The sequence below is a fragment of the Syngnathoides biaculeatus genome, chromosome 4, assembly GCF_019802595.1.
Source record: "Syngnathoides biaculeatus isolate LvHL_M chromosome 4, ASM1980259v1, whole genome shotgun sequence".
NCBI lineage: Eukaryota > Metazoa > Chordata > Actinopteri > Syngnathiformes > Syngnathidae > Syngnathoides > Syngnathoides biaculeatus.
In genome coordinates, this window is record NC_084643.1 from 12,745,451 (window position 1) to 12,759,535 (window position 14,085).

At 39.6% G+C, this 14,085-nt stretch overlaps 1 protein-coding gene across 6 annotated transcripts in view; it reads left to right on the top strand.

Moving 5' to 3' along the window:
• The window catches only part of ptar1 (protein prenyltransferase alpha subunit repeat containing 1), a 125,044-nt gene that overhangs the window by 21,691 nt on the left and 89,268 nt on the right, over positions 1 to 14,085 (top strand). Inside the window, exon 2 of one of the 6 annotated variants that reach the window (XM_061816916.1) lies at positions 2,328 to 2,516. In XM_061816916.1, the coding sequence (XP_061672900.1) occupies positions 2,441 to 2,516 (76 nt within the window). In that variant the 5' untranslated portion in view covers positions 2,328 to 2,440. Of the gene's footprint in view, positions 1 to 2,327; positions 2,517 to 14,085 lie in introns of those variants that run through there. The other 5 variants (XM_061816915.1, XM_061816921.1, XM_061816918.1 and 2 more) reach the window with 5 other exon arrangements.

A 14,085-nucleotide genomic window follows, 5' to 3' on the forward strand; every position in this document is an offset into this window, starting at 1 on the left:
ATATGTATATGTATATGTATATGTATATGTAATATGTATGTATGTATATATATGTATGTATATATGTATGTATGAATATATGTATGTAATATATGGTATATATATATATGTTATGTATGTATATGTATTATATATATAGGTATGTATGTATATATATGTATATGATATGTTGTATTTGTAGTATGTATATGGATGTAGGTATATGTATATATAGTATGTATATATATTAATATATATATATATATGGTATTTATATATATAGTTATATATATGTAATATAATATATATATATGTGTAATAATATGTGTATATATTATGTATCTTTATATATGTGATATAGTATATGTGTATATATGTATATATATATATGTGTATATATGTATATGTATATATAATATGTGTATATGTATATATTATATTATATGTATATGTATATATATATGTATATATATATGTATATGTACATATATGTATGTATATATATATATGTAATGTATATATATATGTATATATATATATTGTATGTATATATAGTATGTATATGTATATATGGATGTATTATATGTATATATATATGTATGTATATGTAGTATATATTGTATTATGTATGTATATGTATGTATATATATGTATGATAATGTATATGTAAATATATGTGTATATATATATGTATAATATGTGTATATTATATATGTATATATATGTGTATATATATATGTATGTATCTGTATATATATGTATCTGTATATATGTATGTATCTGTATATGTATGTATCTGTATATATGTATGTATGTATGTGTATATATGTATGTATGTTGTATATATGTATGTATGCGTTATATATGTATGTATGTGTATATATGTATGTATGTGTATATATATGTATGTGTATATATATGTATGTGTATATATTGTATGTATGTGTATATATATGTATATGTTATAGGTGTGTATATAATATGTATGTATATGTATATGGATGATATAATGTGTGTATATATATATGGTATGTATAATATATATGTGTATATGTGTGTGTAATATTATATGTGTGTATATATATATATATATATGTATGTATATGTATGTATGTATATATATGTATGTATGTATATATATATATGTATGTATATGTATTATATATGTATGTATGTATGTATGTATATGTATGTATGTATATATATATATATGTATGTATGTATTATGTATATATGTATTATGTATGTATGTATATATATATATATATATATAATATATATATATATAGGCGTGATTATTTTCTGGTAACACTTGTGTGCTTTGGTATGTATACACAAAACATAAGTAATGAGTCTCAACTCCAGCTTCCTATCAGTTTGGGGGTCTTCGGCCTAGGAGTTTGTTGAAAGCCCTTGATATTAACCATTAATAAAATAATCTTTCAGTATCGATGGGGGGGGGGTTGCAGTTAACTTTTTTTTTTTTTTTTTCCTCTGGATACACGTGCATCAATTTTCCGATAATCCCATTGTCCAATTGTTTGGAAAGAAATCAAAGTAATGTTAAGATGTGATAGTTCATAAATTCAAACATTTCCATGTCTTAGAAGTAATTTATTTTGCTGTCTGCTGTTGTGTCAATGCAAAATTGCTGCATCATTCTCACATCTGGAAGAAATCCCTCTGGTTTATTGCAACAATATAAAGAGGGGTTCTCTCCATTGGCATCAAAGGTAAAGACAGCTTGATTGACAAAAATGAACATTTGTAACAGCCAAAAATAATGAACTCTGAAGACACCCGGAGGCATTCGTGTTAGTTTTCGTAGCATATGAAGCAATAGGAGAGAAATCCTATAGATCAAAAAATGTAGGTAATTAGGATCTTCAGAAAACATGTTGCAAATCATGAAAGACGATTTCAGATACCTGACACTTTATTTCTTCATTATTATGACCGTTTTAACTACCATTAATTCAAATACTAGCGTCAGTAAAATTTGATTTTCAAAAGCAAATTGGGTGCCACGTTTTCACAGATTGATCACATTATATGAAAGTGACTTGTACTTTTGTTAGTTGGAGTGTGATTTAATTAATTTATTTTCTATTGTAAAGGTTACAGTATGCCTTTGGTCAAAGTTTTGGAAACTAACAACACATTGGAACTGTGTGTGCAGATATTAGTCAGTACATCAGATGCAATTATTTCAAGGCAGAATTAGATATTTTCATATATTTGGGTATAGAAATGTTCTGATCCGATTATTTTTGTAGCAATACAATTCTTACCCACACAAATAAAAAAATATGATAGTTAAGCCCTAAATCCATTGTCTCCTTCCCCAGTGACGAGATTGGTGTAATTCCATGTCCAGAGGGACGTTACAACCGCAGTCCCATTGTTGTGGTGGAGAACAAGTTGGGTGTTGAAAGCTGGTGTGTCAAGTTTCTGCTACCATATGTGCACAACAAGCTGTTACTCTACCGCCAGCGTAAACATTGGCTGGACAAGGAAGGTAACTGACCCCAGTCAAGGTACAATTTTGTATAGAACCAAACTGATGAAAAGTGAACAACAACAACAAAAATGTCACGAAGTTTGTATTTAGAAAAAGTCAATTGTTTTATTCCAGCAAGACCACTTCATGATGATGCTAGAAAAATAGTTCAGACCTGTCCGGATTCGTGTACACATGATATTCCTTTGTGTAGTTGAGATTTGCCAAATCAAAGTTGCCTAGGTAAAAAAAAAAAAAAACATGACATTTACAACCTACATTTCAGAACAAGGGTTGGTATTTTTTCTTTTTTTGGACAAAATGTTTCCACTTTGTCTTCAGCATATGGTGGAGAATTCCTCAGTGATTGTAAGATAAAAGCAATCCGTAAAAATGGTGAAGAGGTGTATGGTTCAGTTTTGCAGCAATTTGAGTTTTTCTGATCACAGTTTCCATTGTTTTCCAAAAGACCCAAGCCTCAGAAGAAAGTGGGTAAGGTTTGTCTAAACAAAGAGGGCTAAATTTTCCAAACCTGGTCAGCACTCTGTCATATGCAGTGAAGATTTCACCCTGGATTCTTACTGGTGGACTCATTTCTGAGATGGGTTTTACAGTGCCTTCTGAAAGTATTCAGCCCCCTTGAACTTTTCAACCTTTTGCCAAATTTCAGGCTTCAAATATAAAGATATAAAATGTTCGTTTTTTTCTTCAAGAATCAAAAACAAGTGGAACATGATCGTGAAGTGGAACGAAATTTATTGGATATTTTATACTTTTTAAAAAAATAAAAAAACTGAAAAGTGGGGCATGCAATTATATTTGCTTTCATTGCAGTAAACTCACTTCAGATGTTCAGTGAGGATCTCTGAATGATCCAATGTTGACTGGTGATGATAAATAGAATCCACCTGTGTCATCAAGTCTCTGTATAAATGTACCTGCTCTGTGATTAGACTCTGGGTTCTGTTAAAATTGCAGAGAGCGTCATGAAGACCAAGGAACACACCAGGCAGGTCCGAGATACTGTTGTGGAGAAGTTTAAAGCCGGATTTGGATACAAAAAGATTTCCCAAGCTTTAACCATCTGAAGGAGCACTGTGCAAGCAAATCTAAATCTACCAAGACCCGGCCGTCCCTCTAAACTTTCACCTCAAACAAGGAGAAGACTGATCAGAGATCCAGCCAAGAGGTACATGATCACTCTGGATGAACTGCAGAGCTCTATAGCTGAGGTGGGAGAGTCTGTCCATAGGACAACAATCAGTCATACACAAATCTGGCCTTTATGGAAGAATGGCTTAGAAAAAAGCGATTTCTCAAAGATATCCATAAACAGTCTTGTTTAAAGCTACAAGCCACCTGGGAGACACAGCAAACATATGGAAGAAGGTGCTCTAGTCAGATGAAACCAAAATCGACCTTTTTGGCCACAATGCAAAACGATATGTTTGCCGTAAAAGCAACACAGCACATCACCCTGAACACACCATCCCCATTGTCAAACATGGTGGTGGCACCCTCTTGGTTTGGGCATGCTTCTCTTCAGCAGGGACAGGGAAGATGGTTAAAAATGATGGGAAGATAAATGGAGCCAAATACAGGACCATTCTGAAAGAAAACCTGTTGAAGTCTGCAAAAGACCTGACACTGGGACAGGGATTTGTCTTCCAAAAGAACAATGATCCAAAACATAAAGCCAAATACACTACAATGGAATGGTTCACAAATAAAAGTATCCAGGTGTTAGAATGACCAAGTCAAAATCCAGACCTGAATCCAATTGAGAATCTGTGGGCAGAGCTGAAGACTGCTGTTCACAAACACTCTCCATCCAACCTCACTGAGCTCGAGCTGTTTTGCAAGGAAGAATGGACAAGAATTTGAGTCTCTTGATATGCAAAACTGATAGCGACATACCCCAATTGACTTGCAGTTGTAATTGCAGCAAGAGGTGGCTGAACAAAGTATTAATGCAAAGGGTCTGAATAATAATGCACGCCCCACTTTTCAGGTTTTTATTTGTTAAAGTTTAAAATGTCCAATAAATTTCATTCCACTTCACAATTGTGTCCCGCTTGTTGATTCTTGACAATTTTTTTTTTTTTTAATCTTTATCTTTGAAGCCTGAAAGCGCAAGGTTGAAAAGTTCAAGGGGGCCGAATGTTAGAACCTTGACTAGTGCCAACCATCCAGCCTGTTCCGACACCTGAACAACTCGGTGTTGCTAAAGGGACCAAACACGAACTTAGATCAGCCACTGAACCTGGACACGCTTCGGCAACCTCAGCCCCCCCCAAGAAAGTACCAAAACTGCGAAGAGCGTTTGTTAGAAAACAGGTTGCGGAGGTATGTATTTTTTTTCCTGAAAATTTTTAACACTGTTTACATGGTTGAATGATAGAAGCATGTCGTTCTTAGTAACATGTATTTCATTACTACAAATCATTTGACCATTCTCAACTAGAAAAACAGGATGATAATGTTTACGAATGGCGGCACGGTGAAAGCGTTGGGCTCACGGTGCTGAGGACCAGGGTTCAATCCCAGCCCTCCCTGTGTGGATTTTGCATGTTCTCCCCATGCCTGCGTGAGTTTTCCCGTTACTCTGTTTTCCTCCTACATCCCGAAAACATGCAACATTAATTGGAGTCTCTAAATTGCCCTGAGGTGTGATTGTGAGTGCTGCTGTTTGTCTCAATGTGCCCTGCTTTTTGCTGGCAACCAGTTCAGGGTGTAGCTTGCCTCTTGCCTGTTTACACCTGGGATAGGCTCCAACACTCCCATGACCCTTGTTGAGGGTAAGTGGCAAAGAAAATGGATGGATGGATGATTTTAATAAAATACTACGTAGTATGAAAACAAGCATTACTACATTCTAGTCACTCACAGAATAGGAGACCTGTTTGCAATTTATCAAAAATGATTTGTGCACCATGAAATAGATTGAAATGAACCTGGGCTTTATCAACACATTTTTTTCCCCTAGTTTTATAAACTTTGAAACTTATTTTTCTAGATCAATTACAGATGTTCCAGGAAGCATCTTCTGCACAGGAGGATGACAGCGAACCACCACATGCTGAATTTCCATCTTTGGTCCATTCCAAAAGTTGCCAGACTGATAACGTGCCTATTCATGAAAATGGAACACAAATATTTCCGACAGTACTGAGAATACTGCAACATGAATTTCAACCTCAGGTGTTCTATAAGTACTCTTATTGAAAGACCTAGTAATAATTCTGTACAAATGTTATGTAACATATATTTATACAAAATATAAGCATAAAGTTCAATAAATATGCTATGAATCTAGTTCTGTGGTGTATGTTTACTTCATATACATAAACATTTACACAAAGAAAAAAAAAATCAGGATGTAGACCGTTAAAATCCTGTGTACAGGGTTCGCACGCGTCCCTAAAAGTCCCTAAAAACCCCTACATTTTCGAAGGTGCATTTAGGGGCTCCTAAAAGTCCTTAAAATCCGCGAAAACCGGTCAAGCGCCTAAAAAGGCCTTAAATTATAAAAAAATCAAAGGGAGGACCTCTACCGCCGAAATTCTCCCGAAAAAAAATTATCTTTTATTTAAAAAAAAAAAATAGCGATCCGTCTGGCGTCTAAAACAGCCGGAATTTGTCAACGGAAGTCACCGTGTTGACGAGTCGCCATCTTGTCGTTGAAATTCCATTGTTCGTTTCCGTGAGTCGGCATTTCACTTCGTCTTCGTTACGTCTTTCATTGATCCAACTTGTATCATGGGGAAGTGCATTTTTCAAGATGCTTGAGTTGAAAGTAAGGAGTTTGGAAGCTGGGTTCGTCGAGATGCAAAAGATCGGCACATGTTTTACTGCCATCTGTGCAAGCAGAGGTACCAGCTAGGAAAGATGGGCGTCAAAGCGCTGGAGTCGCACCGGGAAAAAAAGGAGACACGCTGATTTGGCGAAGACTCTCTCATCTTCCGTTGGTATGAATCTGTTTCTAAAATATAAAGATAGTGAAGCATCAACTTCAGGCAGTAGTACTAGCAGTGCATGCGCACCTACAGTTGTCCAGCCATCGACTTCAACCAGTCAGAAGTCAGGCTCTATGAACGTAGTTCAATACACGAAGGCGGACTCGTTAAAGGCAGAGATCGTGTGGACTTTAAAAGTTATCTGCAGCCATTACAGTTACAAATTTTGTGAAAATAATTCGAAAGTGTTTGCAGTCATGTTCCCAGACAGTGACATTGCTAAAAACTACCACTGTGGGGAAAGGAAGACTTCATACCTGGCTACATTTGGCATCGCTGCCCACTTTTCATCTCTACTGCCTCAAAGCCAAAAAAGCCAGAATAGAGACTGACATATCTACGCTTATTGAGAAGGCTGACAGGCTGTGTGAGCAGGCAGAAGAAAAGAGGAAGCTGAGGTTTATCACCGAGCCCAATGCACTCAGAGGCAGAGCAAAGGACAAGACAGCCTCTTTGGCACCTCTGCAGCAGCAAATAGAGGAGGCACTGGGTAGGCTCAATGAGCTAGAGTAGGGGTGCTGAGACAGACATCAGTCAAAGACATTTGTGTATATAGTTGCAACTGTAGTTGGAATCAGTTTTTCTGTATACTGTTATGTGAAGACGTTGACAATGGTCATATCAATGAGAACTACCACAAGGGGGGACAGGTGATCACTGTCACAGGTACTGAGGTACTGGAACGTTTGATGAACCAAGAACAGCCAATGGCACCATTGGGTGAGTCTTTTTTCCTTACTCTTGATTTCCCACGATGGCCCGAAATTTTTTGTGTCAGCCCTAAATTTTTCGTGTCAGCGCCTAAGAATAGCCCTAAAAAGCCCTTAAATTTTTTGGGTCCGACTGAGTATGAACCCTGTGTGTACTCCTGGCCCTCTGGATTAGGAAAGGTGCCACGAATCTTTGATACGCAGCAGGATGGAAGTGGCACGTGGTTATTTCTCCCAACAATTCCCCAACACCATCTCACAAGCTGTCTATAAGCTGTATGTCGCATTAACCTATAATAATAACAAGAAAATATGACAATTTCCCAGAATGGACTTTGAATAAATGCTGCTTTTAGTAGGAACTATAATAATAATAATGTTAATAGGGCGACACGTTGACTCAGCTGGAAAGCGTTGGCCTCACAGTGTTGAGGACCCGTGTTCAATCCCAGCCCTCCCTATGTGGCGTTTGCAAGATCTCCACGTGCCTGTGTGGGTTTTCTCCGGGCACTCCAGTTTCCTCCCACGTTCCAAAAACATGCAACGTTAATTGGACACTCTAAACTGTAACCCTAATTGAAAATGCATGGATGGATGAATGTAAATGGCAAAAAGCTGGGCTGATTAGGAGAAATCCATTCAGACATCCATTTTCTTAGCCGCTTATCCTGATGAGGGTTGTAGGAGTTCTGGATCCTTTCCCAGTTGTCAACGGGCAGGAGGCAGGGTAAACCCTGAACGGCTTCTCAGCCAATCGCAGGGCACATCGAGACAAACAGCCGCACTCACAATCACACTTAGGGGCAATTTAGAGTGTCCAATTAGTGTTGCATGTTTTTGGGATGTGGGAGGAAAACAGAGTCCTTGGGAAACCCACGGACGCACAGGGAGAACATGCTAACTCCACACAGGCAGGTCCGGAATTGAACCCAGGACCTCAGAACTGTGAGGCCAACACTCTCCAGCTGCTTCACAGTGCTGCCATGAGGAGAAATACTAATATTAATAATTTTTAAAATAGCTCTTGCTCATGTTGTGGAAAATCCAGTCACTGCTGATACTGTTGCATGAATTGTACATGCGCAACCTCTAGTACCCATGGGTTCAGACAGCTGACAATAAATTGTGGGTGCTCCATCATGCACTGCAGAAGATGGTCTGGAAAATCTGCCATTTTCTGGTGAATATGTTGACTCTAATGGCAACAAAACTTTCTCTTCTGTTGTTTGCATGGGAATGCAGCATTTACATGCACACATGTGGATATCATTAAAAAAAATAAATCTGTTCACATTCACAAAGTTCAAAAGCTCAAAGACCTATATTAGTCCAGTAAACAGAACCATCCACCCCGTATAGATTTCCATTGTAAGTATTTAGTGCCCAAAGAAAACCACAAGATACTGGTTTACAGCTTTTAGTATAAAGTTTTGCAATTTTTTTTCTTTAAATTTTATTTTATTATTTATCTTTTCCTCTCATGACATTTTGGTAAAATTGTGACGAAAATGGGGTTTGGACGGGTCTGGATACTGTCTGTTTATGGCATCGGTTTACCATCTGAAATTATATTTATGGTGAAGCAAGATATCACCAGCTATTGCTCTCAAATTAACATGCCAATATTTTAAAAGGATTTCGTTCATTAAAATCCCTATTTGTGAAAATATACCAACTTAGACTGGGGACCATGTTATCAGCTTCTGTGAGTTTGATGCAAGAATATACAAGCCTTCTACACACAAAATAGTTGTCACAGTTGTCTGGTTGTCACATACCTATTACATTCCATTTGCATAATTTTAAAACAAGACCAAAAACTTTGTATCTACATTCAGGATATTGAAGCCATTACTATATATCAGTTTATGGCTAAATAAACAAAACAACTACTTCACAAATGCTTACCAGTCCCGTGTTTCCAAAACAAGCATGTCCTCCTAGCTGGTTCCCACTGCTCGGTCGGCAAATTCATCGCCAGCTATTTCGAACGTGTGTGCTGTCTAACTGGCTCAAATTGATGACCTTTAACGCCTTTATAAAGGTTGTATTCTTCCCCGTCTTCGTGGGACCATTAAGAATCATGTCCATTGCTCCAATTACTGGGGACTCCATTGTTGTTCTCGCATTGTTGTTGACGGGCGCCATTAAGTGCAGCGCTACGTGTGATGCCGTGCCCTTACTCGGCGCTCTCTATCCCGTTTCAGTCTTTGTCCGGCGGATGCAGCAATGTATGATCATTTTTTGCCGATAATCGAAAAATAAAAATGTTTCCTTCATAACTGATTTCAGATTCGAATTCAGTATAAACAATTGTAAAATATTAGCAAAAGGTGCATTGAACACCTTCCATGCACTTGAAATACACAACGTAATCAGGGCACAACAACGTGCAGCTGCACGCATGAGGAAGTGACAAACAGTCACGCTGCCCGCCATTTCTACTGTCAGACACCTGGCCATGGAGAACCACGCCCCTTACATATTTATTACGTGGCTTAAAAATGTTAGGGTCTGCAGAAATTTTTAGGGTCAATCGGGGAATCGGAACAACAAGCTTTTTTTTTTTTTTTTTTTTAAATGGCCGATCACCATATATGCTGCAAAGATGTTACAATGCTTCATTTCAGCATGAGCTGTAGTTGTTACAGGGTTACTATTTTACTATTTTAATTCGAATGATACACCTCACCCTTCCCTGTCCCAATTACCTCTGTCGCTAAGTTGTCTGGGTCTTTGTACCTTTGTTGGGATCACACATTGCAAACCGGTCCAAGGTGAAGGACCAGATAAGTACAGCTCAAAGACTTGCCCATACCACTGACGACGTCAAGTTTACACTTGAAAGCAGATCACTGGGCCTTCCTCTGAGACCACCACCTGGAGCAGTAGCCAAAGAGGTTGGGTGGAAAAAAAGATGTGTAGTAGCCCAAGGGGGACCTTGGCAGACCAGTCCTAGGCTACAGACGCTACATCTAGGGACATGGAATGTCACCTCTCGAGCAGGGAAGGAGCACCTGCTGGTGTGCGAGGTTGAGAGTCTAACCAGACATACAGTTCCCTCCAAAAGTATTGGAATTGCAGGTTTAATTCCTTTGTTTTGTAACTAAAATTAACTACCGGTGGACTAAGAAAAAGACATTGAGCAAGTCTCCCAAGGATATCAACAGCACCTGATAACAGAAACATTGTGAGAGCTCTGAAGAAACACCTCACAGACATCAGTCAGTGACATCACTGCCAACCTCCACAGGGCAGTGGTGAGGTATCAAAAGCCATTGTTCAAAAAATACTTTGAGAGAAGTTTACAAGCTGTACCAGTGGATGCAAACCAGACATTAGCAAAAACAGTTAGAAGCCCAGATTGGATTTTACAAATACGAGTAGAGATGAGCTGCAAAGGGTTTGGAACACAGTTTTATGGACTGATGAGACCAAGGTTAGCCTCTGTCAAAGTGATGTAAAGGTTGAAGTCTGGAGAAAATAAATTATCTGCTTATGATTCAAAATACACAAACCTCCTCTGTGAAGCATGATGGAGGTAGGAATGTCATGGCCTAGGCAAGTGTGGCTGCTTTTTGAATAGGCTCACCCATCTATATTGATGATGTAAATCATAACTGGAGCAGCAGAATCAATTTTGAAGTCTACAGAAACATTTTGTCTGGCAATTGCATCCAAACTAGAAATGCAAATCAGGAGAAGCGTCATGATGCAACAAGATAATGACCCAAGACACTGCCAACTAAGCAAAGAACCTTCACAGGGAAAAAGTGGAAGGTCTTTGACTGACCAAGCCAATCACCGGATCTTAACCCAATAGAGCATGAAGTGTACCATCAACAGTGAAAGGTGGAGATGGGGCGCTGCCAACCTCAGCTCGGGATATTCTGAGTTAGTGGCTCGAGTACTTCGAAGAGCTCCACAGTTCTGCCGACATGCTTTCCCGTGAGGAAGCACAGTCCGATATGAGTTCTCCTATCTTGGGGGTTGAGGTCACCAAGGTGAATAAAAGCTAGTAGGTGACTCAGCCCCAGGGGTGGATGAAATTCATCTGGAATTCCTAAAGGCTTTGATGCTTGGGGTGTGTCCTCTTTGACACGCCTCTGCAACATCATGTTGACTTCAGGAACAGTGTCTCTGAGTCAGCAGACTTTGGTGGTGGTTCCCCTTTTCAAGAAGAGGGGTAGTAGAGTGTGTACCATCTACAGGAGGATCACACTTCATATCCTCCTTGCAAAGTCTTTTAGGGTTGCAGGAGCAGAAGGACCATTTGGAAGGTGAACCTCAAATTCAAGAGAAGTGTAACTTTTGCCCTGGTGGGGTTCTGCTTCCGGTCCCTAAATTGGTAACAGCTTAAACAGGAGGCTTTGGCCACCCTGATCGTAATTAAATGAATCCTGCTGAATTTGGACCACATGTTGTTAATATTCGACGTGGGACACTTCTGGTGACTACTTCAGCAGACTAAAATCATCCGTGCAATCTTAGTACCCAAATTGCAGCCATATCGTTCGCGTTGAAGCTGCACGGCCTAAGTTAGCCTGGCCTAGATCGCTAACAACAAAACGCATCTGTATTCTAATATTAAACTGAGCTGAAGTAACATTTAACATCAAACGTTAGTACTTACACGACCGGCAAAACCTACGTTTCGTTTACGATGAGAACCGTGAGAACTTAGTAAGAAGTTGGGGATGTAGAAACGTAAACTTAAACGTGCTCATAGGCCCAGCACACCTGATCTTAGCTCACTAACAACGAGACGCCTTTGTGATCAAACCATGCTGTTGAAGAAACATCGAAGGTGAGTAACTACATAACTTGTACGACAAGGGTCATGAGGACTTATAGGAAATTTAACAAGTCTTATGTGAGTACATCTTAGTGCCCAAATTGGTGCTGTATCGTTCGCGTTCAAGCTGCTCGACCCAAGTTAGACAAGCGCGCTAACATTACCAACGGAGAGTATACAATGAGGACCAAACATCAAAGGTGGACTCAACCTTCAAGTACTAGAATTAGGGCCATTGTGGTTTGAATCCCTTCCATCCACATTTTCTTTAAATCGCTATATCTTTCATATTTTCACATTAGTATGTGATTTGTGTCAAACATAAATATAAGCGTTCATCAAATGACTTCCATAACTGATAGGTCATGGCCCGGGCTAACTATGCCTGCCCCCGGCACTGTTAATTTGTAAGGCATAGGTAGAAATTCAGGTAATGTAGGTCAAAGACAAAAATGAGGAGGAAAGCGACTTAGTCGCCAGAAGAAGAAGAGGCAAGCACAGTCCCTGCACTGTGTGAAGGAGACTTCGTGGCAGAACCCCAAAATACAGGAAGTCATCCAAGGAAAGAGATTAGCGAAGAAAAAGTGGGACATGGAGAGGACTGAGGAGAGGCGGAAGGAATGCATTGAGATGCGACGTAGGGTAAAAGTAGAGGTGGCGAAGGCTAAACAAGAGGCATATGACGACATGTACACTAGGTTGGATAGGAAAGAGGGAGAAAAGGATCTCTATAGATTGGCTAGACAGAGGAATAGAGAAGGGCAGGATGTGCAACAAGTAAAGGTGATTCAGGATTGCGATGGAAATGAGGTTAGACTAGAATCCCCGTGGACTGATTTTTGCAGATGATATTATGATTTGCAGTGAAAGCAGGGAGCAGGCAGAGGAAGAATGAGAAAGATGGAGACACGCACTGGAAAGGAAAGGATTGAAGATGAGCCGAAGTAAAACAGAATATATATGCATGAATGTGATGGGTGGAGGAGGAAGAGTGAAGCTCCAGGGAGAAGACATAGCGAGCGTGGATGACTTCAATTACTTGGGGTCACCAATACAGAATAATGGAGAGTGTGGTAAGAAAGTGAAGAAATGGGTCCTTGCGTGGTGGAACAGTTGGCGGAAGGGGTCTGGTGTTCTGAGTCGACGTCCAGGCAAAGACCGTGGCCACGGCACTTGAGACCCTTTCCGGGACTGGGCCTCGACTTTGCGTCTGGAGGCTGAGGGTTGACGAGAAGCTGAATGAAGTAAAGGCATCTCTGGTGAGTAGGAAACTCCCACACTCATGAGGAATAAGTGAATGCGCGTCTGGGTGACTGCGGCCTAACCAAACCTCGAGAATACTAGTCCCTATCGAGTAGACTAATTCGTCTATAAAACTGAGAAAAGGGCGAACTATATCCTCTATGTGAGCTCCGTGAAACGTGTGCATTTGTGGAAGATTGCTGAATACATGTGTGGTCATCATTTCTTTAACAGGCAGCAGTTCTAACAGTTCTGATGATTAGATGTTTTTGTTCTTGCTATCTCCTTCGTTGAGGCTGTCACGTTATCTAGAGCAGAGCAAAGCATTTCTTTATTGGAAGCAGAAGTATGACAATTATGATCACAATTAATCCTACAATGTGACAGAAGAGTCTCCGCTAGGGTGAAGGGCAAAGTTTATAAAACAGTGGTGAGGCCAGCCATGACGTACGGATTGGAAACGGTGGCCCTGAAGAAACAACAGGAAGCAGAACTGGAGGTACCAGGAATGAAAATGCTGAGGTTCTCGATTGGGGTCAACAGGTTGGATAGGATTAGAAATGAGCTCATTAGAGAGACAGCCAAAGTTGGATGTTTTGGAAACAAGTTTAGAGAGAGCAGAGTTGGATGGTTTGGAGATGTTCAGAGGCGAGCGAGTAAGTGTATTGGTAGAAGTGTGCTGAGGATGGAGGTGCCAGGCAAAAGAGCGAGAGCAAGACTAAAGAAAAGGTTGATGGATGATTTGAGGGAGGACATGAGGACAGTGGGTGTTAGAGAGGAAGATGCACGAGATCGGCTTGGATGGAAAAAGATGACACGCTGTGGCGACCCCTTAAGAGACAA